This window comes from Bos indicus, chromosome 17, assembly GCF_029378745.1.
Source record: "Bos indicus isolate NIAB-ARS_2022 breed Sahiwal x Tharparkar chromosome 17, NIAB-ARS_B.indTharparkar_mat_pri_1.0, whole genome shotgun sequence".
Taxonomy (NCBI): Eukaryota; Metazoa; Chordata; class Mammalia; order Artiodactyla; family Bovidae; genus Bos; species Bos indicus.
Window position 1 is genome coordinate 35357357 of NC_091776.1, and position 25012 is coordinate 35382368.

Consider the following 25012-nt stretch of genomic DNA (forward strand, 5'->3'; position numbering starts at 1 on the left):
GTTTCTAATAAAAATAGGTTCACATATTATAGCGTTCTTGCTTCTGTAACTCTTTCCCTTCATTATATATTCTCATTAGTTGTTTTTGTGATAGACTGCAAAAACTGCCAAAATCCTTTATTCTTGTTTGTATGCTCTTTACAATGTAATTTTTCAGATTCTTCCATCAACAACTACAGCTTATTCTTCCTCCCCTTGAATTTGGACTGGTCTTGTAACTTGTTTTGGTCAATAAAATACTCTGTGCCTGTTGCAAGCCTGGGCTGCAAGCAGTTTGTGTTTCTATGCCTTGGCACTCCTTCCTCTACCATATGAACCTGCTGAGATTGATCCACTAGAAGATGAGAGCCCAGCTGTCCCTCTAAGATCAGCCAAGCTGCCTTACAGTTGACCTACAGCTGACCCCACACACATGGGAGAGCTTGACCAAATCCAGCTCAGCTGACCTAAGGACTTGGGAGCAGTAAAAAGTGGTTGTTGTTTTAAGCCTCTAAAACAATAGTATATGCAGCAATAGTTAACACACACTCTTGTTAACAAAATGTACTAATCTCTATATATTAATTTTCCACCATGATATCTTTTTTTGCAGTGTTTTTTCAGATGATTCTCTTGGATTTTTCAGGTATAAAATGATACCATATGGAAACAGTCATTTTACCTCCTCCTTTCCAATATTTTGTGTCTCTCCTTTCTTTTGTTAAATGCATTAAACAACATCTTAAATAACAACAACAACAGTAAACAATAATGTCCTATTTTGGATGCTAGTAGAAATGACTCTGAGATTTCATCATGAATCATGATGACACTTTTGGACAAATAAGAGATACATTTTATTCTTAACAAAAATCTCTATTACTTTCTTATTGGGTATCTTTTATCAAGAATAGTTGTAGAGCTATACTGTATGTCTTCTTGGAATTTATAAAGATGAAATATGGTGTTTTCCCCTACATCAATTAATATAACAAATTTATTAATAAGAGTTTCTAATTTGGTATTTTTATTACGTTATTTTCTTCACAGTTCTAGAAAAATTTCCACTTAGTACTGCATAAAATATATTATTTTAAGGTTCTGCTTCCTAATATTTAGCAATTTTGCTTGGATATAAAAGTGAGTTTGGTCTATAACTTTTGGGGGTGGGTGTGAAATCTTCCATCAAGCTTAAGCACCAATGATATAGGGCTTCCCAGGTGGCTCAGCAGTAAAGAATCTGCCTGACAATGCAAGAGATGCAGGAGATGTGGGTTCAATCCCTGGGTCAATAAGATCCTCTAGAGAAGGAAATGGCAACCCAGTCCAGTATTCTTGCCTGAAAAACACTATGGATAGGAGCCTGGTGGGTTACATTTCATGGGGTCACAAAGAGTCAGATATGACTGAGCATGCATACACGATCAATGATGCCTCAGAAAAGCATTTGAATCTTTTCCATCTTTTCAGATAGCATTGGAAGTTTCTGCTATTTAAAGGTTTATAACATTCCTCTGAACCACCTTAGAATGTTGCTTTCTTTGAAAAAGAGGTAGGGCATCTTCTTGGTAGCTTTCTCAAGAAAATAATGTAAGATTTTCTCCTCTTGTGTACCAATTTTAGAAATAACTTTTCCTTGAAATGTATACATTTCACCCATATTTTCAAATATATTTGCATGGTGATCAGTGAAGTTTCCTACGATTTCTTTAAATTTTCTCTGTGATAACTCCTTTATCATTATTTTATATGAGATTAGACAGTGCTTTTTTCCCCCCCACAGAATCAGTTTTTATGATCATTTTTAACTTCATCTGTTCTCTATTTTACATTTCTAGTATTATAATAAAATTTTTCACTCTATTTTATTGGTTGATATAAACATCCAAAGAACTGGCTTTTCCATTCAGCTTTGCTTTAGCTATATAACTTAAAGTTCTGAAATGCAATGTATTAAACATCCTGTTTTCTAAATATTCTATGGTTTCATTTTATATTCCCTGAGTCAAAAGTTAGAGAACTTCTTTTGCCCAATGAAAGGAGTTTCTAAGTATTCTGACTTTATGTGATTTACACTTTTATTGCATCACAATCAGAGAATACTGTCTACATCACTTTACTTTTCAGAATTTGAGATGTTCTTTGTGGCCTAACGTATGGTCAATTTTTGTTAATGTTCTGCAGGTTCCTGAAAAGCAGGTATATTTTATATTTTTATGGTGCAGAATTTTAAAGATTAATAGATTAATTATAATCAAATCTATAATATTAAGACTGATATATTCTTATTATTCTGTCTTATTCAATCTACCACTAACTGAAAGAGGTGAATTATTGCCTCCACTAACTAATAGTATATTTCTACTTATCATCTTATTGTAATTTCTACTTTATGAATGTTGACACGTCATGTTATTTGTTGCACAATTACTCAGAACTGTTCTTCCTTGTGGATTATATTGCTAAACTGTTTTTTGCCTTATGTAATACTTTGGGGTTGAATAATTAGATCATATCTGTTTTCTCTGTGTTTGCAATCACCTAGCAAGCATTTGGCTATAAAAAATGAGTTAAGCTCATTTTACATTAATTTCAATTTTGTTTTGTAAGTATGTTTTCAGTAAACTGTTTTCAGTGTCTTTCATAGAAGATCTGCTTTGTTTGTATGTTATTAACAGAGATACACTTCTTTATGCTGATTCAAAGCATAAACAGTATAATTTATACTAGTTAAAATAGTCAATAGTTCATACTTGACTGAAGAAACATTTGTATGGGATCTTAATTTAAATCCGTCTCTCACAAAGAAAGCAAATTTAGGCACTTAAACTTTTAACATTATTCATTAGTCCATTATAAATGTATGTTCACATAAAAGAAGGATTTTAGTTTTACTTGATAATCAATGTTAGGGATATTACAAAGGTATATGTAAAAGGCATAATGTATTATGGAGAAGAACAAAGGCTTTAGAAATAAAATACCCAGATCAGAATCCTAGCTGTTTAACTTAATAGTTGGGTGATTTTAAGAAAGATATTTAACCTAGCTTGAATCTCAGTCTCTTTATCTGTAAAAAGAAAAACCAAAAACCAAAAACCAACAATTAACAGGGTTTTTCCAAGAAATCAGTATAGGACTGTACAATAGTTCTCACACTCAAGTGTACATAAATAATATTTGGGAAAGTTGTCAAAAATACAGATTTCTAAGCCCTAAATTCAGATATTCAGATTCAGTGGGAAAAGCAAATTTTTAAAACAAATACATTACATAATTCTAATGATAATGATCACTAGAGAAATAAAAGTTCTGGAAACTGACTTCAAATGCTGGTTCCACCACTTACTAAGTAACTTCAATAAGTTATATAACCTCTCTAGGCCTGTCTTATTAGGAAAAAAGTTTTTAAATTAGTATAATGTCTGCAACATGGAGAAGGCAATGGCACCCCACTCCAGTACTCTTGCATGGAAAATCCCATGGATGGAGGAGCCTGGTGGGCTACAGTCCATGGGGTCGCACAGAGTCAGACACAACTGAGCGGCTTCACTTTCACTTTTCACTTTCATGCACTGGAGAAGGAAATGGCAACCCACTCCAGTGTTCTTGCCTGGAGAATCCCTGGGACGGGGGAGACTGGTGGGCTGTCGTCTATGGGGTCGCGCAGAGTCGGACATGACTGAAGTGACTTAGCAGCAGCAGCTGCAACATCAGATCAGATCAGATCAGATCAGTCGCTCAGTCGTGTCCGACTCTTTGTGACCCCATGAATTGCAGTATGCCAGGCCTCCCTGTCCATTACCAACTCCCTGGGTTCACTGAGACTCATGTCCATCGAGTCAGTGGTGCCATCTAGCCATCTCATCCTCTGTCGTCCCCTTCTCCTCTTGCCCCCAATCCCTCCCAGCATCAGAGTCTTTTCCAATGAGTCAACTCTTCGCATGAGGTGGCCAAAGTACTGGAGTTTCAGCTTCAGCATCATTCCTTCCAAAGAAATCCCAGGGCTGATCTCCTTTAGAATGGACTGGTTGGATTTCCTTGCAGTCCAAGGGACTCTCAAGAGTCTTCTCCAACACCACAGTTCAAAAGCATCAATTGTCACACCCAATAACTATTTTAATCATTATTCAGAATTCAAAAAACTGTATTCAAAAATGTTAAAAGTTTTTATAAATTGTACTAAAATACATTCTTTCACTTAAGTAATATGTAATATTTGAAGAAATTAGTAATGCTAACCTTTCCGTGATCTTTCCACTTAGGCCATCCACAATCTCCAAAGAAATGTCCCCTTGTGCCCAATTCAGACTCAGGAATTTATATTCCAAGTTTGTTTGAAATGGATATGCAGAAGGTACTAAACTAATATGAGGTCTGTTGACCAAGTAAAACATTGGAAGTTTGGAAGTGAGCGCATCATCAACACGTTGCTTTATAGCAATTTCTAAGCCTCTAGTATCACTGCAATTCCCATCACCTAGAAAGCAAAAAAAAAACACAAAACAATACATACTCAAACAAAACAAATGTAAGTCAACAGAAACAGTTGCTGAAGTATGTAATGCAGGCATACCTCACTTTATTGCACTTTGCTTTACTGCACTTCAGAGATACATATTGAAACTCTGGCAACCCATGTTGTCAGATGACGTTTAGCCTTTTTTTTTTTTTTTTTTAGCAATAAAGCAGTTTTTAATTAAGGTATATACCTGACTTTTTTTAAAGACATGATACTAATGCACACTTAACAGACTATAGTATAAACACAACTTTTATATGAACTGGGAAACCAAAATATTCGTGTGACTCACTTTATTGTGATATTCATTTTATTGTGGTGGTCTGGAACTGAACCCACACTACCTTTGAGGTATGCCCATAGAAACTGAAGCTGCATTAATAAAAACAGTGTCTAAATCACAGAATACAGCATTATCACAGAACTATACAGTGCTCATACCATATCTGAAACACTGTATTTAGTCTAAGGCATTACATTTTGACACTATCACCTACATATTACAGAACATCTGGAGAAAACAAATCATATGTAACACAAGTGATGGCTAGGTAGGAAAATACATAAAGGAAAAAGCATCTTGTCTTTTTTTTTTTTTTTGACTTTACAATATTGTATTGGTTCTGCCATACATCAACATGAATCTGCCACGGGCGTACACGTGCTCCCCGTCCTGAACTCCCCTCCCACCTCCCTCCCTGTACCATCCCTCTGGGTCATCCCAGAGTGCACCAGCCCCAAGCATCCTGTATCCTGCATAGAACCTGGACTGGCGATTTGTTTCTTATATGATATTATACATGTTTCAATGCCATTCTCCCAAATCATCCCCCCCCCACCCACAGAGTCCAAAAGACTGTTCTATATATCTGTGTCTCTTTTGCATCTCTCATACAGGGTTACAGTAAACTAACTAACACATACATATGGTCTTTTTATTTTCTATTAAAATAATAGTGCCTTTTAAAAAAGCAAGTTTAAGATTTTTTTCTTAAAAAAGGAAAGAATATTACCACAGACAAAATGAGTATCTGAAAACATCTAAAGTATGAAATTAGTCTCTGAAAACTTTTTGAAAGTAAAATGAAGTCTTCAAATATAATTCTCTTTCCACCTGTAACTGATCTATTATTGATAAAATAACTTACGTTTTTAAGAATCAAAATAGAGAACTGCAAAAGATTTCATAAGACAAGAGAAAAAGGGACAAGGTCATTTATCATCAAATAATTGAGATTTAATCTGTATTGTCATTTAGTTCAAAGTGAAAGGGAAGCGAATTTCAATCCTAAAGAGTCATTTTTAAAATCAATCGGAGCACCCAATTAATGGAACAGATTGTCATTAAATCCCACATTACTGGATCCTTTTAAACTAGAGTTAGATGATCAGAAATGGCATAAAAATAATTTATATAATAATGAGAAGCTTAAGTTCAATAACTCTTAAGATTCATTTAACTGTACATATCACACTTTTAAATGTACAGTGAGTATTTCTCAATGAGCCATTCATATCATCTGTATCAGAATCACTGGTGGTGCCCTTTTAAAATGTATATTCCTGGGGCTATCCCCCAGAGAGAGAGTAGAGATCTTAAGAGGCTGAGAAATCTGCATTTTAAACAAACATTAAAATCTGTTTTGGCTTTCTCAGACAGAACACCAATTAATTAACTCTAGATATGTCCCATAAAGACGCAAAGAAAAGAGATCAGGAGTAATTTTACAAAGTCTTATAGTATTTTTATTACTTCCTGGTGTTCCCATTCCCATGTACAAGATGGTAGTCAAATTATGAAATCTAATTGTTAAGCCCCAGTCCAAACCACTGAATACTACATAATTTCAAAATAATCTATTTGAGTCCATCCTTTTAAGAGACTAAAATATTTTGAAGTTATGTTATACAAATGACAGACTGTAAAATATCTTTCTTTACAAGAACCAAAGCCTTGCATTTCAAAGTTGTGACTCTAGAGAATGTATAGACATTTATTAGACATTCTGTAGACATTTATAAAGAAAATAGCCTTTCTTAAAGAAGATTGAGAAAAATTTGAGAAAAATTTGAAGTGTCTGAGAGAATTTTTTGACTAAAGAAAACAGAATAATTCTGGTATCCAATTTAAATTTAAGAAATAAATCATCTATAAAAATATATATTTGGAAAAAAAGAAGTAACTTCAAAGAGGTACTCTCATATATTGCTAGTGAGAATATAATTTGGAGAGTAACTTGGCAATAATTTTCAAAACTGGAAATTCATGTATTTCTGACCTGCAATTCTACTTCTAGGAATTCATTTTACATTTACATATATTTTACTTTTGTGTCAATGACAAACATAAAAAGGTCAAGGTTCACTGTAGCATTTGGTAGCTGCAAAAGATTAGAAACAATCTAATGTTCCATCAACCCACAACTGGTTAAATAAATTATAGTATGTTTATACAAAGAAATACCATAAGAGAGTTATGAATAATAATGAAAAAAGTCTTCATAGGGAAAAATTTCCAAGATACATTATTAAATGAAAAGAGTAGGATGCAGAAAAGTGTGAACTGTATTATCTCATTGGTGTAAAATTTTAAAAAAGTATAAACATAAACCATCTTTGGAAAGGAAACAAGAAACTAGTAACAATGGATGCCACAGAGGTAAAAGGGTGGCTGAGGCGCTAGGACAGAAGTTAAGACTTATCACTGAAAACCCTTTTGAATTGTGAAACAAGTTTCCAAAGCAATGAAAATAAGCTTGATATTAGAAAAATAAATAATCATTATTTCCTTTTTATAATTTAATAAAGTCAAGCTAAACAAAAGTGCAAGAAAATATAATATTTTGTGTACATATAGAACTACCAAAAAATAGTCCATAGGAGAACTTATTCAAGAAATGGATTTAAATACACAGAACAATAAAAAAACTCACAAGAATAAAACAAACAGTACCTTCTAAAAACAAAACATTACTCATATGACGAGCTAAAGTTTTTATGTGAGCAATCATTACCAAAAATTAACAGTAAACAAAGAAGAGTCAAGTAATGGAATTTAAATTGTTTCCTAAGGGTAACTAAAGCTTTGTAATTCTCAAGGCTTTGCGAAAACTACAAAACTGAGTGTCCAAAATATCTGTTGAGGAGATAATACCTGAAAACCCATTCAAATATAAATACCAAAGGAAGAAGTTAATTATCAGTTCATGTCATTTATTTTGTATTCTGTTTACTTCCTACTTACTTCACAAGCCAGAAGAATCCAATTCATAACCAAATACATTTTAAAAAGTATAAAAGTAGCAAAGAACCAAAATGGGCATTTAATATTTTTTATTTCAGGAATAACTAAATATAAGCTTACCTGAGAAGTTCAAAAAAGCACCTTCTTCCAAAAGAAAGGGAAACATTGAATATTGTGCAAACAAAAGCATATGTTCAAGCCAGAATACATATAATTGCCTTACTTAAAATATTCTTAGACTTCTCACAAGATCATAAAAGTCATATTATACTAAGTGTGATTACAAGTTATCATGAAATGAAAACCTCAATAATGGATCTGAATTTTACCTTAAGTAAAGCTTCATGCATGCAAAATTTGATTTTACACTGATAAAGTGTAATTAGTGAAAGAGGCCAAGAGGTACTGAAATCTCACTCACCAACAAGAATACTATTGATATAAACTGGCTGTATAAAGTGACTGAGCAATGCTCCCTGTACACCAAGCACTTCCCATCTTGTCAACTTGTCACTTGAGGACATACTGCTTATTCTATTAACAACATCTGCAGGACAGTAGACAGTCAGATAAATTTTGCCTTCAACAGCCACATGGAGACTTAGTTCTTCATTGGCTTCAAATGCAGATATAGAATGTGGATTAAGACGCCTAGAGGAAGAAAAGAAAGTTTCTTCCTTTAAAAATCAAAACCAAAGAAGTAAAATCTGCATATACCTAAGAATTGTAACTTGCCAGTTACACTTAATTTCAGTAACAGAAATAGAGGCAAACCCAAAGCAAGCCAGGATGGAATGACTTTGTTCCACAAGATTAAAACCAAGTGGAAATTAACCCTATTTAGAACTCCCACAAGGATAAATTACATATTATTGCCATTTTTATGTCCCTTAAAATAAAATAAAAATCTGATTTTTGCCCCATCATAATTTTTGAGTTATTTCCTTTCTCCAAATGAAAATTTTTTAATGACAAAACTAAAGAATGAAAAAAGAAAACCGACAATTTATATTTAAGATTGACTTCCAATAAAATATAAAAAACAGTAAAAATCTAAAATTATTTTTCTTGAGGTTTCTCTACAGGAAAACTCACCCTTGTTTTCAAAGGTGTTACTGGAAGGCTTTTAAACAAACTATAAACCATAATTATTTCTAGATGGTCAGACTTAAAGTAAATTTTACTTTCTTTTTGTGTCTGTGTTGTTCAAATATCATGCTACTGATGCTACCCATTCATCAAGACAATGAAGTTCTGACTATAGAATAGACTACATTCCTTAACTCCTGTGTTAGTTTGTGAAGAGTGCATAATCCATACTTCCTAAAGTTTATAAAAAGTCTTACAACCAGAAAGGAGTAGATTTTCAACAGCATGTAAAAGAAAGTAGTGAAGTATGTGGACTATTTAAGTAATAGTAATAGGTAAGACAGTGCAGGGGAGGGAGAATGAATTTGTGGTCTCTTGCAGCCTACAAATAACCTCTGAAGGCTGGAAGGAAAATATGGATGGATTTGAATTTACTTGTTCTTTTGATATATGGATTCAGAATGTATAAATGGTCATCCTAGTTGCTTTTAACAGCTTCTATATACTTACAATTGTGACTTAATCTGGGCTGATCCTTTAGGCAACTGGTTCATATAGAGGTAAATGTTGATATTCTGCTTGAGGGTGAGTAGATCAGAAGCTGGTTCTGTACAAAATATTGATTTTTCCATCATAGCAGGATTTTTGCTATAGTAGAGTAGAAGTTGTCTATAAAAGTATCTAAAATAAAAGAGCTTTATTGAGTAAGAATGTTTAAAAATGAAGTATCTTAAACATTATATTCATGTCATGAGCAATGTTCCTATAAATCAAGTTTTATTATAAAATAATCTTAGTCTTACTTAATGAAGATGTAAGTCCCTTGAGAAGTCTTCAGCTACAGCCCAGTTTACCCTGTGACCAGCCTTAAAGCATCAATCCTCGACTACCACTCCACTCAAAAGTACTCAACTATCATTTCTTGCAAAAGACCCATTTCTCTATTGATTCCCCCTTTTTCTCAAGACATCTCTGCTCCCAGCCTCCTAGGAGTATTAATTTTCTGCATTATTTCTATTTTATCTTCCCCAAACACATAGACAAACAATTATAGTTCCTGTTACGTAGTGGTTCTGAAGACAAAAATTTAAGAGTATAGGAATAACATAATGAAGCCCATAAACTGAATTTAGAAGTGAAACAGATTTCCTGAAAGACAACTCAAGGGGACAAATACTATTTTGCTTACTCAAAAAAAACATAATTTTAATCCTAACATCAGAAATATGTAATAAAAATTAATCATCAGTATATCTGACAGTACCAAGGATGGGAAGAAATAAACACAAAAGAGGTAGTTTTCAGTGAGCTATATTACTTTCATGGACTTCCCAGTAGCTTTCCTTTTAAGACTGTAGGATTCTTTTTCTTATTATTGGAGATACATACTTAAGATTTTCAGAAACGACAGTATGCCTAAATGTTTTTTACATTTTAAAGAAATCACCACCAACAAAAAGTGAGAATGCATAATTAAATAAGAACAAAATCCTAATATAGCAGGATACACTAATAATTGGATATGAATATTGGATACTGGTATCAGAATGCTGATAACTGAATGAAGGTATTAATTATCTGAGTCTCACCTGTGTTTGAAAAATTCCATTAAGAAAAGTTTTCCGAAAAGTAAATTCAGTGACGTGAGAGAACAAAAGCTGAATACCTCAGGAAATAATGCTTATTTCCCACTTTTTGTGTTTTCACAGAAAAGAAACTCCAAAGAGTAAAATTCCTGGTTTATTTCTCCATTATCAGATACTCCTTCCTTTTATAAGGAGCAGTGACTGATAAATTTGAAAAAAGAAACTAGGCATGCTTACCTCAGCCCCCCTTCTCTCTGAGATCTGCCAGTCTAAAAAAATACTTTACTGATATTCTACCATATGGTAGACTTTGTACAGACTTCATGAGTGGAAACTCATTGATTTCTGCCTTTGGATAAGTATGGCTAATTCAGGGGTGAAGTATTACTAAGCCTACTTGGTCCAGATCTAATGCTATACTCTCAGATTACATTAATCAGTAATGAAGACATATTTTATCTTTAAAAACAGATTGCATGGCTTTTAAAATTTAGTTCATAAGGTCATGATAATAGAAGACACTAAAATTCACAGACTAAACAGTGCAGTTAATATTTCTAAAAGTGACATGAAAATATAAGACGGCTTAGGTAAGTAAGACAATACCGTATCCTTGGCTCAGTGATGAGTAAAACTCCACTTGTAAATCATAACATACATATGTGATTACTTTAGGCTAATATTAATATAAGAGCATTAATATTTGATGGCATTAAATGTATTTGTTACCTTACCTAAGGAGAGATCTCCTTGCTGTAACAACAGCGTGAGTATCATGCAACACTCTTCCATTTGGCTTAATGCACTGACTGTAATTGTATTCACCTGTGCCTATAGCTACAACTTCGTGCTGTCCAGCTGAAAAGAAAAGGTTAACAGAAGCAGATTATTTTGACCTCCTCCTTCTCTATGTTCAACCTCCACCTCTACTTTACCGTCTTTTTATATTTATATTCAACAAACTGTTATTTAAGCATCTATTTACTGGATTGGCCAAAAAGTTTGTTCGTTGTGTTCCCCCCCTCCCCCCACCCCGTAAGGTGGCACTAGCAGTACTTAGTTTCCTTTAATTTCATTTGAGACAACTGTTAAGATTGTATTGTGACACCTATCCTATCAGCATGCATTTAAAAAAATTTATCCAAATTGGTAAATCTTTGTGTAGCCACTTTAATACTGAAGATGGAAGAAAAACACCAACATTTTTGGCATATTATGTTTTATTGTTTCAAGAAAGATAAAAACACAACTGAAATGTAAAAAATGTTTTCTCCCATGTATGGAGAAGGTGCTGTGGCTGATCGAAGAAGTCAAAAGTGGTTTGCAAAGTTTCATGCTGAAGATTTTTTGCTGGACAATTCTCCATGGTCAAGTAGACCAGTGGAAGATGACAGTGATCAAATCAGTCATAACTGAGAAAAATCAACATTATGTCACATGGGAAATAGCCAACATATTCAAAATATCGAGATCTAGTGTTGAAAATCATTTGCACCAGCTTGGTTATGGTCATCATTCTGATGTTTGGGTCAGCATAAATTAAGAGAAGAAAATCTTCCTGACAGTATTTCCACATGTGATTCTCTACTTAAACATAATGAAAACATTCCATTTTAAAAACAAATTGTGATGGGCAATGAAAAGTGGACACCATACAATAATGTAGAACAGAAGAAATCATGCGGCAAGTGAAGTGAACCACGACCAACCCCACCAAAAGCCAGTCTTCACTGAAAGGTGATTTTGTGAACATGGTGGGACTCCTCTATTCTGAGTTCCTTCCAGAAAACCAAACAATTCCAACAGTACTGCTCCCAACTAGACCAACTGAAAGTATCACTTGATGAAAAGCATCCAGAATTAGTAAACAGAAAAATGCATTATCTTCCATCAGGATGATGCTAGATCACAGGTTTATTTGACGACCAGGAAAAAACTGTTACAGCTTGGCTGGGAAGTTTTGATTCACTCATTGTATTTGCGAGATACTGAAACTTCAATTCTCTTAACGGAAAAAATTTCAATTCCTTGGAAGACTGTATACAGCACCTGGAACAGTTCTTTGCTCAAAAAGAAAAAAAAGCTTTGGGAAGATGGAATTATAAAATTTCCTGAAAAATGGCTGAAGGTAGTATAGCAAAATGATGAATAGGTTCCTCAATAAAGTTCTCAGTGCCCTTCATGGATTACAGCCTTATTGTGGCAAAGGGGCTTGTGTAACTCTGAAGCTATGAGCCATGCCATGCAGGGCCACCAAAAACGGATGGATCATAGTGAAGAGTTCTGAAAAAACAGGATCCATTGGAAAAAGAAATGGCAATTCACTCTTGTATTCTTGTTAGGAGAACCCCATTGATAGTATGGAAAGGTAAAAACATAGGACACTGGAAAATGAGCCCCCCACCACAGGTTGGAAGGTGTCAAATATGCTACTGGGGAAGACTGAAGGGCAATCCTGAGAAACCTGTATGCAGGTCAAGAAGCAACAGGTAGAACAGTACATGGAACAACAGAGTGGTTCCAAATTGGGAAAGGAGTATGTCTAGGTTGTATGCTGTCACCCTGCTTACTTAACTTCTATGCAGAGTACATCATGTGAAATTCCAGGCTAGATGAAGCACAAGCTGGAATCAAGACTGCGGGGGAAAACATTAATAACCTCAGATACGCAGATGACACCGTCTTTATGGCAGAAAGTGAAGAGGAGCTAAAGAGCTCCTTGATGAAGGTGAAAGAGAAGAGAAAAAAAGCTGGGTGAAAACTCAACATTCAAAAAATTAAGATCATGGCATCAAGTTTCATCACCTATGGCAAACAGATGGAGAAACAATGAAAACAGTGACAAACTTTTATATTCTTCGGCTCCAAAATCACTGCGGTGACTAAAGCCATGAAATTAAAAGATGCTCACTCCTTGGATCAAAGCTATCAAAAGCCTGGACAGTGTATTAAAAAGCATAGACATTACTTTGCTGACAAAGGAATGTATAGTCAAAGCTATGGTTTTTCCAGTAGTCATGTATGGATGTGAGAGTTGGACCATAAAGAAGGCTGAGAGTCAAAGAATTGATGCTTTTAAACTGTGATGTTTGAGAAGTCTTGAGAGTCCCTTGGACTGCAAGGAGATCAAACCAGTCAACCCTAAAGGAAATCAACCCTGAATTGGAAGGACTGATGCTGAAGCTCCAATACTTTGGCCACCTGATGTGAAGAGCTGACTCATTGGAAAATACCCTGATGCTGGGAAAGACTGAAGCCAGGAGAAGGGGATGACAGAGGATGAGATGGTTGGATGGCATCACTGACTCAATGAACATGAGTTTGAACAAGGTCTGGGAGATGGTGAAGGGACATGGAAGCCTGGCATGCTGCAGTTCTTTGGGTCTCAAAATGTTGAACATGACTGAGGGACTGAACAACAACTAGTAAGAATGAAGCAGGTGGGCCAAAACAGATCAGCTGTGTGTCTGGTGGTCAAAGCAAAGTCTGAAGCTGTCAATAACAACATTGTATAGGAATCTGGAATGTTATGTCCATGAATCAAGGAAAATTGGACATGGTCAAGTAGGAGACGGCAAGACTGAACACTGACATCTTAAGAATCAGTGAACTAAAATGGATGGGAATGGGAGAACTTAATTCATATGACCATTATATCTACTACTATGGGAGAGAATCCCTTAGAAGACACAGAGCAGTCGTCATAGTCAACAAGAGAGTCTGAAATGCATTACTTGGGTGTGAGCTCAAAAACAACAGAATGATCTCGGTTTGTTTCCAAGGCAAACCATTCAACATCCAGTAATCCAAGTCTATGCCCTGACCACTGATGCCGAAGAAGCTGAAGCTGACCAGTTCTATGAAGACCTACAACACCTTCTAGAACCAATACCCATAAAAGATGTCATGATAGGGGACTGGAGTGCAAATTAGGAAGTCAAGAAATACCTGGAGTAACAGGCAAGTTTGGCCTTGGAGAACAAAATGAAGCAGGGCAAAGGCTGATGAATTATGTCAAGAGAATGTACTGCTACTGATGCTACTGCTAAGTCACTTCAGTCGTGTCTGACTATGTGCGACCCCATAGACGGCAGCCCACCAGGCTTCCCCATCCCTGGGATTCTCCAGGCATGAACACTGGAGTGGGTTGCCATTTCCTTCTCCAATGCATGAAAGTGAAAAGTCAAAGTGAAGTTGCTTAGTTGTGTCCAACTCTAGCAATCCCATGGACTGCAGCCTACCAGGCTCCTCTGTCCATGGGATTTTCTAGGCAAAAGTACTGGAGTGGGGTGCCATTGCCTTCTCTGAGAGAGAGAATGTACTGGTCATAGCAAACACCCTCTAACAACAACACAAGAGATGACTCTACACATGGACATCACCAGATGGTCAATACCAAAATCAGATTGATTATATTCTTTGTAGCCAAAGGATGGAGAAGCTCTATACAGTCAGTAAAAACAAGAGCTAACTGAGGCTTAGATCATAAGCATCTTAATGTAAAATTTAAGCTTACACTGAAGAAACTAGGGAAAACCTCTAGGCCATTTAGGTACAACCTAAATAAAATCCCTTATGATTATACAGTAGAGGTAATGAATAGATTCAAGAGATCAGATCTAGTAGATAGAATGCCTGAAGAGCTACAGAATGAAGGTTCACAACACTGTACAGGAGACAGTTGCCAAAACCACCCTCAATAAAAAGAAATGCAAGAAAGCAAAGTGGTTGTCTGAGGAGACTTTATAAACAGCTGAGGAAAGAGGACAAATGAAAGTCAAGGGAGAAAGGGAAAGACAAACTCAACTGAATTGTAGAGCTTCAGAGAATAGTAAGGAAAGAGAAGGCCTTCTTACATAAACAATGCAAAGAAACAGGAAAACAATAGAATGGGAAAGACTATAGAGATCTCTTCAAGAAAACTGCAGATAACAAGGGAACATTTCATGTAAGAATGGGCATAATAAATGACAGAAATGGTAAGGACCTAAAATAGATTAAGAGGTGGCAAGAATATATAGAACTACTATACAAAAAAGGTCTTAATGATCCAGATAACCATGATGATGTGGTCACTTACCTAGATTCAGATATCCTGGACTGTGAAGTCAAGTGGGCCATAGGAAGCATTATTACAAAACTATGGAGGTGACAGAATTCCAACTGAGCTATTTCAAATCCTAAAAGATGATGCTGTTAAAGTGCTGCACTCAATAAGTCAGCAAATTTGGAAAACTCAGCAGTGGCCACAGGACTGGAAAAGGTCAGTTTTCATTCTAATACTAAAGAAGGGCAATGCCAAAGAATGTTCAAACTACCATACCACTGTGTTTACTTCACATGCTAGCAAGGTTATTGCTCAAAATCCTTCAAGCTAGGCTTTAGCAGTGTGTAAACAGAGAACTTCCAGATGCATGAGCTAGGTTTCAAAGAGGCAGCAGAGCCAGAGATCAAACTGCCAAAATTCATTGGATCATGGAGAAAGCAAGCAAGTTCCAGAAAATCATCTACTTCTGCTTCATTGACTATGCTAAAGCCTTTGACTGTTGATCACAACAAACTGAAAAACTCTTAAATAGCTGTGAATACCAGACCACCTTGTGTGTTAGTCTCTCAGTTACGTCTGACTTTTTGCTATCTCATGGACTGTAGCCTAGGCAGGGTCTGATGTCCATGGAATACCAAATCACCTTACACCCGTCTCCTAAAAAAACCTGTATGTGGGTCAAGAAGCAACAGTTATAACTGGACATGGAAAACAGACTGGATTGTTCCATGGAACCAATGGAGTGGTTCAAAGTTGGGAAAGGAGTACAACAAGGCTGTATATTGTCACCCTGTTTATTTAACTTATATTCAGAGTATGTTATGTGGATTGCCAGGCTAGATGATTTGCAAGCTGGAATCAAGACTGCTGGGACAAATATCAATAACCTCAGATATGCAGATGTTACCAGTGTAATGGCAGAAAGTGAAGAGCAACTAAAGAGCCTCTTGATGAAAGTGAAAGAGGAGAGTGAAAAACCTGGCTTAAAACTTAACATTCAAAAAACTAAGATCATGGCATCCGGTCCCATCACTTCATGGCAAATAGATGGATAAAAAGTGGGAACAGTGACAGATTTTATTTTCTTGGGCTCCAAAATTACTGTTGATGGTGACTGCAGCCATAAAATTAAAAGACACCTGCTCCTTGGAAGGAAAGCTATGACAAACCTAGACAGTATATTACAAAGCAGAAACATCACGTTGCCGATAAAGGTATGTATAGCCAAAACTACGGGTTTCCCAGTAGTCATGTATGGATGTGAGAGCTGGACCATAAAGAAGGCTGAGCTCCAAAGAATTGATCCTTTTGAATTGTGATGCTAGAAAAGAGTCTTCAGAGTCCCTTAGACTGCAAGGAGATCAAACCAGTCAATCCTAAAGGAAATCAACCCTGGATATTCATTGGAAGGACTGTTCCTGAAGCTCTAATACACTGGTCACCTGATGCTAAGAGTTGACTCACTGCAAAAGACCCTGGACCTGGGAAAAACTGAGAACAGGTGGAGAAGGGGGTGGCAGAGTTTGATATGGTTAGATAGCATCACCAACTCAATTGACATGAATCTGGGCAAACTCCATGAAATAGTAGAGAACAGAGGAACTTGGTGTGCTACAGTCCATGGGGTCACAAAGAGTCAGACATTGCTTAGTGACTAAACAACATCATCAACATTCTTGGTGAAAATAAAAAATCTGTCTCTTACTCAAAAACGAAAGGAACTTTTTGGCCAACCCAATAAATGCCAGGTATTAATATAAAGAGATTAGGTTAAATGAGTGAATTAGGCCTATAATTCAATGAAAAATTCTGTTTTACCATTTTAAAGTTAGCAAAACCATTGACCAAAAATATGGAAAAATATCAATAATTCCACACCTTCAAATAAGAGTTTGAGAGTCTTCCACAAATGAACTTACTTACAAAAGAGAGAGGCTCACAGACTTAGAAAGCAAACTATGGTTGCTGAAGGGAAGGGACAGTTAGGGAGGTGGGGATGGTCAGGTACACATGTTATATTTAACATGGACAACCAACAAGGACCTATTGTATAGGACGTGAAACTCTGTTCAATGTTATATGGCAGCCTGGACGGGAGAGGGTTTCGGGGAGAATGGATACATGTACATGCACGGCTGAGTCCCTTCACTGTTCACCTGAAACTATCACATTGTCAATTGGCTATACTACAGTGCAAAATAAAAAGTTTAAAAAAAAGTTTGAGAGTCTCCTAAGAAGCAAAGTTTTAAAAATACGTCAATAATATCTCAATTTAAAAGGCAGATGTTTTACATTATACTAAATTTTTGCCTTTTATGAATAAAGGCAACAGAATAACTTTTTGCTGTATCCCATTTGAGATTTGAAACCCTATATTCAGAAGATACCATTCATTTTTCTTTTTACCTCCTATTTATGTGGACTTTCTATAACCCAGTCCTTCTCAGTTTGAGATCATCAACTTAATCACTCATGTATATAGTTATATTAATATATGAACCTCATGGTAGGCATAAACCAAAAATCTATAATAGAGATGTACACAAAAAAGAGAAAGGAATCCAAACTCGACTACTACAGATGGTCATCAAATCACAAGAGGAGAGAGCAAAAGAAAAAAGGAACAAAAGAGAACTATAAAAATACGCTGAAAACAAGTAACAAAATGTCAATAAGTATTAACCTATCAGTAATTACTTCAAATGTAAATGGACTAAAAGCTCCAATAAAAAAGACATAAAGTAGCTGAATGAATAGAAAACAAGATACACATTACTGCCTGCAAGAGACTCACTTAAGATCTACAAAAACACACAGGTTGAAAGTGAAAGGGACAAAGATTTTCCATGCAAATGAAGAAAAAGACAGTAAAAAGATAAAAAAGGGCACTATACAATGATAAAGGGATCAATCGGAAAAGAACACATAGCGAGTGTAAATGTAAAGCGTTCAACATAGGAGAATCCAGATACATAAAGAATGTATTAATAAACATAATGGGAGAAATTGACAATAATACAATAGTAGGGGGCTACACCCCATTTACATCAATAGCCAGACCATCCAGACATAAAATTAATTTGAAAACACTGGTCTTAGATGACACACCAGACCAGACAGAATTGAACATATATGGAACATTTCATCAAAATAGTAGAATATACATTCTTTTCAAGTGTATGTGAAACAATCTCCAGGACACATAACATGCTATGACACAAAATAAGTCTCAATAAATTTAAGAAGATTGAAATCATATTAATATAAAGCATCTTTTCTGACCACAATGCTATGAACGTGGAAATCAATTACAAGAAAAGAAACATAAACACAAACACATGTATTTTAAACAACATGGTACTAAACAATCAATGGGTCACTGAAGAAATCAAAGAGGAAATTAAAAAAAATATCTAGACACAAATGAAAATGCAAATACAATGACCCAAAATCTATGGGATGTAGCAAAAGCAGATATAAGACTGAAATTAAAACAAGTCTAGAGACTTCTTAGGTGGTCCGGTGGTTAAGAATCTGCCTGCCAATGCAGAGAACAAGGGTTTGACCCCTGGTCTGGCAAAGAGTTGGACACGACTGAGCGACTGAACTGACTGACTGACTGACTGGGAAGGTCTCACATGCCAGGGAGCAATTAAGCTGGTGCACTGCAACTACTGAGACCACACGGTCAAACTAGAGAGTAGCCCCTTCTCACAGCAACTAGAGAAAAAGCCAGTGCAGCAATGAAGATGCAACACAGCCAAAATAAAATAAATAAGTCTACTTCAGGAAAGAAGAAAATTTTCAAACAAGTCATCCAACCTTATACCTAAAGGAACTAGAATATAAGAAGAAACAAAAACTAAAGTTAGAATTTTAAGCAAACTCCAGGAGATTGTGAAGAACAGGGAAGCCTGGCATATTGCAGTCCATGGGGCTGCAGAGAGTCAGACATGACTGAGCAACGGAACAACAACAAAGGTTAGTAGAAATCATAAAGATAACAATGGAAATGAATAAAATAGAGACTGAAAAAAAACAAAAAAGATCAATGGAAAAAACAGTTGGTTCTTTGAAAAGAAACAAAATTTATAACCTTTAGCCAGATACATAAAAAAAAGACAAGCCACATAAATAAAATCAGAAATGAAAAAGGTTAAATTACAACTGATGCCACAGAAATATAAAGAAATATGAGAGATTACTATGAACCATAATTTGCCAATAAAATGCACAAGCAATAATAAATACCTAGAAACATACAATCTCCAAAGACCCACCAGGCAGAAACAGAAAATATGAACAGATTAATCACCAGTAATGAAATTGAATCAGTAATATAAAAACTCCCAACAAACAAAAGTCCAGAACTAGATGGCTTCACAGGTGACTTCTACCAAACATTTAGAGAAGAGTTAATACCCATCCTTCTTAAACTATTCCAAAAAATTAAAGAGGAAAGGTCACTTTCAAACTCACTTTACAAGGCCAGCATTATGCTGATACCAAAACCATAGAAAGACACCACACAAAAAAAATTTACAGATCAATATGCTTGAAGAACACATATGCAAAAAAATCTTCAGCAAATTATTAGCAAACCAAATTCAACAATACATTAGCAGAAAGATCATATACCATAATCAAGTGAGATTTATTTGAGGCATGCTAGGATGGTTTAATATCCACAAATCAATGTGACACACCATATAAACAATTGAAAACTAAAAAGTACATTATCTCAATAGGTGAAGAAAAAGCTTTCAGCAAAATTTAACATGCTTTTATGATTAAAAACAAAAAACTCTCAACAAAGTGGGTAGAGATAGAACATACCTCAACATAATAAATGCCATATATGACAAATCACAGCCAACATCATACTCAATGGTGAAAAGCTGAAAGCAATGTCCTCTTAAGAGGATTAAGACTAAGATATTCACCCTCACTACTTTTATTCCACATAGTATTGGAAGTCTAAGCCATGGTAATCAGATTAAAAAATAAATAAAAGGAATACAACTTGAATGGAAAGAAGTAAAACTGCCACCCATGATATACTATATACAGAAATTCTTAAAGACTCCACCAAAAAACTATTACAACTAATACATGAATTCAGTAAAGTTATATGATATGAAACTAATATACAGAAAATTTCTGCATTTCTATATACTAATAATGAACTATCAAAAAACACAAATTAAGAAAGCAATACCACTTAAAATTATATCAGAATGAATAAAATACATAGGAATAAGTCTAACCAAGGAGTTTTGGAAAAGACTTGTACTTAGAAAACTGTAACATACTGACAAGGAATTGAAGATGACAACAAACAAATGCAAAGATACACGATGCTCAAAGACTGGAAGAAATTAAGATGGTAATGACGACCCTATATGCAAGACAGCAAAAGAGACACAGATGTAAAGGACAAACTTTGGACTCTGTGTGAGAAGGTGAGGGTGGGATGACTTGAGAGAACAGCACTGAAACATGTATATTACCATATGTGAAACAGACGACCAAACCAAGTTTGATGCATGAAGCAGGGCACTCTAAGCCGGTGCACTGGTACAACCCAGAGGGATGGGATGAGGAGGGAAGTGGGAGGGGGGTTCAGGACGTGGTGACACATGTACACCCAAAGCTGATTCATGTCAGTGTATGGCAAAAAACACCACAATATTGTAAAGTAATTACTTTAGCCTCCAATTAAAATAAATAAATCATTTTTTTTAAATGACCATACTACTGTCCAAGGCAATCTGCAGGTTTAGTGCAATCCCTATTAAAATACCAAGAGCATTTTTCACAGAACAGGAACAAACTGTAAAATCTGTTTGGAAACATAAAAACACCCAAATAACCAAAGCAATCTCTAGAGAGAAAAAATAAAGCATGGAGGTATCATGCTCCATGATTTCAAACTAAGCTGACCCTTGAATAATCATATATATCTTCTCTTCCTATCTAGGTTAAAAAAAATCCTTAAGAATAGGAACCAAATATGAAATTGTTTTTTTTTTATCATCTACAGTGTCTTATTCAGAGATGAATATAAAATTCAAATGCTTTTAATATCAATATAGAACATTAAAGGATAAAAGATAAAATGTAATTGAAATCACATTATAATAATTACAGGAAAAACCAGAGATTCATGATTTTTCATTTTTTAATCTTTTATTACTTGATAGTGAAGAAAATGTTAATTTTTATAGAGTCCTCAATGTTTGTTATAATGAGGTTAGATTTCAAGTCGGTAGTGATTCCAACATAGTTACTGATTAAAATGTTAAGTATTTTACCATTCTGCAGTTCTCTATTGGTTCCTGTTCATTATACTTTATCTCTTTGAGAATGTGTGTTTAACAACCCACACCTACTAGAAAAGGCTATTTCAAATTAATACAGCACCACTATCAATAGGGGCAAAGAAAGTTAATTAAATACTACCACAGTATCATTAAGTTACTTAATAGTTTTTCTATAAACACATAACAAATACTCACACTTACCTCTTTCAATTATAAAAGCAGCTAATGAGTTGCTACATTTCAGATAGTCTGATTGACTAGAAATTAGTTGACTAAATGTTTCTTTAACAATCTGTGAAATCTTTGCAAACTGAATATGTCTCCCTTCTAGAAAAAAAAATCAAATGCAACATGAATTTGAAGAACACTGTGCTTTATTCCAGAGGCCAGAATAACCTTTCAACTGAATGAGTTAATTTTCAGAGGTATGTAAGCAAATTTATAATTTATGTCATGACTTGAGATTTTAAAGCATTCCATTCTAAAAGCATACAAGTTATTGAGCTGTTGGATAGATTTTTGTTTAAAAAAAGAAGCGCAAGTATTACAAATTATAAGATTACTGATTTGTATTTGATAAAATATTGAAACGTTATACAGGACACAAGACAATTCTCTGTTATAAGGGACTGTCCCACATTGTCTGACAAGCACGATCTCAGTGAAAACCAATAGTCTTCCCTAATCACTGTGATAATCAAAATATACTCCTTAGTATTTGCCCCACTGAGAACCACTAAATAGCACTAAACACTTAAACTCTTGATATTGTTCCATGTTCCTACAAAAAAAAAAAAGAAAAAACCCAGACTTTGAAAGGAGATAAAGGTAGCTTAAAGTAATTAGGATTACTACAGAATTATAACCAAGAATATATATCAAAACTTACCCATGGACTTTTTAAAAAATATGAAAGTTTTGAGGTTCTGAGATAGGACCTTGGCCACCTATTGCTTTGTGTATATATATATATATATGCTTGTGTATCCCTAGGGAAGAATCATTATTCTAGAGAATGAGAGGTTGCAGAATCACTTTAGAGTATTTCTCAAAGTTTACTTGTTTACTAAGCCACTGAAAGTTCCTGATGTTCCATGATGGCTGCTAAGTAGTCTTATCAAATGGTTTGCAGTCCATGATATCTTCAGAGGAAAAAAGTAATGACACAATTTTGCTCTCATGCATTGCACATATATGAAACATATAAATATACTTTCATAGAAATTCTTTTCTTACCTGCTTAATATATTAAAAAGGCAAACAAATGATAAAAATTTTAACATTATTAGTCTTAGTTAATACAGCTAATCTCAGGCCATTTACAAGTTTTTATTTATATTTGTCAAACTTGAATTTTTCTTTGTTAATATTGTCAATGCTTTCTTAGCAAAAACAGGTAAAGTCACATCAAAAAGAGTTAAAGAACTTCATATATAAAATCATAAAATGAAATTCTGAGGGAAAGAAGAATGAACTACTGGTTATATTCTTTTATCTAACCACAATGTGTGAAGGTACAAATTATTACAATTGCCTGCTAGCATATATTTCATTTAAATTTGCAAAAACCATTGTGTGGCATAAAAATTAGTTTTTGGTGTTAGTAAAAATGTATAGTGTATACTAAAAATATGAATGAGAAGTATTCAGCAACTTGGCTCTGCTTATCACCAAAATCTTATGATACAGGAGAAGCATACTCATTTAATGATATTTTAAAATGAAACCTTTTTTTCACTCCAACAGCAATATAAAAGGTGTATATTCAGAAGTCTTCCTCTCCAAATGCAACCACTATTATCAAGATGGATATTTTGATGAACAAAAATATAAACAAATAAATAAAAACATATACTACTTTAAAAAATAAAAACTGGGCATGCTAAAATCCACTCTGCAACTGGTCTTGGGCATCATTCAGAGGTAGACATTAGTGCTACCCTCCTTCTTAATGGTTCCAAAGAATGAATATAATTTGCTTCATCACGTCCTATATGGTTGGGCTTCCCTTGTGGCTCAGCTGGTACAGAATCTGCCTGCAATGTGAGAGACCTAGGTTTGATCCCTGTGTGGGGATGAAACCCTGGAGAAGGGAAAGGCTACCCACTCCAGTATTCTGGCCTGGAGAATTCCACAGACTGTATAGTTCATGGGGTTGCAAAGAGTCGGACAAGACTCAATGACTTTCACTTTGACTATACAGTTAGCAATTATTTTGTGCAATGACACAGAACAGAAAAATACACTGCAATTAATACTGACAGAACAAGAATTATGTGTGTGGCAGGACAATGTTTCGCTGCATATAAAAAGGTTGTACCTAAATATTATGAAGAACATTTAGAAGTTAACAACATACTGATAAAACTCTTGATCTTAACTGGCTGTTGAAGGAAATAATGAGTCCTGTGAATATAAACAAATCTTTGCTACTAAATGGATCTCTCATTAGCATGCATATGAATAAGGAGCAATACCATTTTTCCTATACATGTGTGCTGCTTGCTGAGGAAATAAAATGTTCTCACAAATCACTGGACGTGAAGGATGAGATAAAGCATTACATATATGATGTTAACACCATTTCCTTGATTTCCGGCTGCTAATTTCAAGTGATCCTTAGTATCATAAGGAACCTGAATCTATCTTCAGAACCAAAATATCGTTATATTTAGTGAAGATACAGTCCAGTAAAAATATGGCAAAGTAGACAGGCTGTGAAAAAATGATACCTTCCAAAACTGGCCCAAAAGGAGCTGTTCAGGAGATTTTTATGTATCTCAAATCTGTTCTTCAAAGTGATAATATTCAACTCCTGTGTTTACACATAAGCATGAAGAATGATATTTGTCCCTCCTTTCCTAACAGAGAACTGTTAATTTTTAACTTTTTAACTCCTTACCTGAGCCTACCAAACCTGACTCTACTCATGTATTTTTGTAAACACATTGTTAACCACATACTCAGGGTACCAGTAATCTGTATTATCTGCCCATGATCAACCTAAGATTCTTTCTACTATTCATTAAAAATGTCCATTGAATGTGAAAAGACTAGAGCCCCTTTCAATATTAAGAGATCATTCCTGTTGAAATGATCACTCACTGTCCTTCTGTTCATCAATTCCTATGATCATTAGATCAAGTGACAATATTTGACTGAATATATTTAACTATTGGTTGATTTTGCCTTTTGAATGTGCCTATTTCCCCTGGTCTAGTA

General features: G+C 34.8%; 1 protein-coding gene and 1 long non-coding RNA gene across 2 annotated transcripts in view; one reads left to right on the forward strand and one right to left on the reverse strand.

The window, feature by feature from the left end:
* The window catches only part of ADAD1 (adenosine deaminase domain containing 1), a 48363-nt gene that overhangs the window by 14030 nt on the left and 9321 nt on the right, over window positions 1-25012 (reverse strand). The window contains exons 6-10 of the mRNA XM_070769144.1: window positions 21992-22117; window positions 11155-11278; window positions 9345-9515; window positions 8167-8396; window positions 4222-4459 (exon numbers count right to left, since the gene is read on the reverse strand). Coding sequence (XP_070625245.1) covers window positions 4222-4459; window positions 8167-8396; window positions 9345-9515; window positions 11155-11278; window positions 21992-22117 — 889 coding nt within the window. The remainder of the gene's footprint in view (window positions 1-4221; window positions 4460-8166; window positions 8397-9344; window positions 9516-11154; window positions 11279-21991; window positions 22118-25012) is intronic.
* Window positions 2084-23677, forward strand: LOC139176709 (uncharacterized). The gene is made up of 3 exons (XR_011561121.1): window positions 2084-2178; window positions 22122-22215; window positions 23537-23677. It is a non-coding gene; the product is annotated as an uncharacterized lncRNA (long non-coding RNA).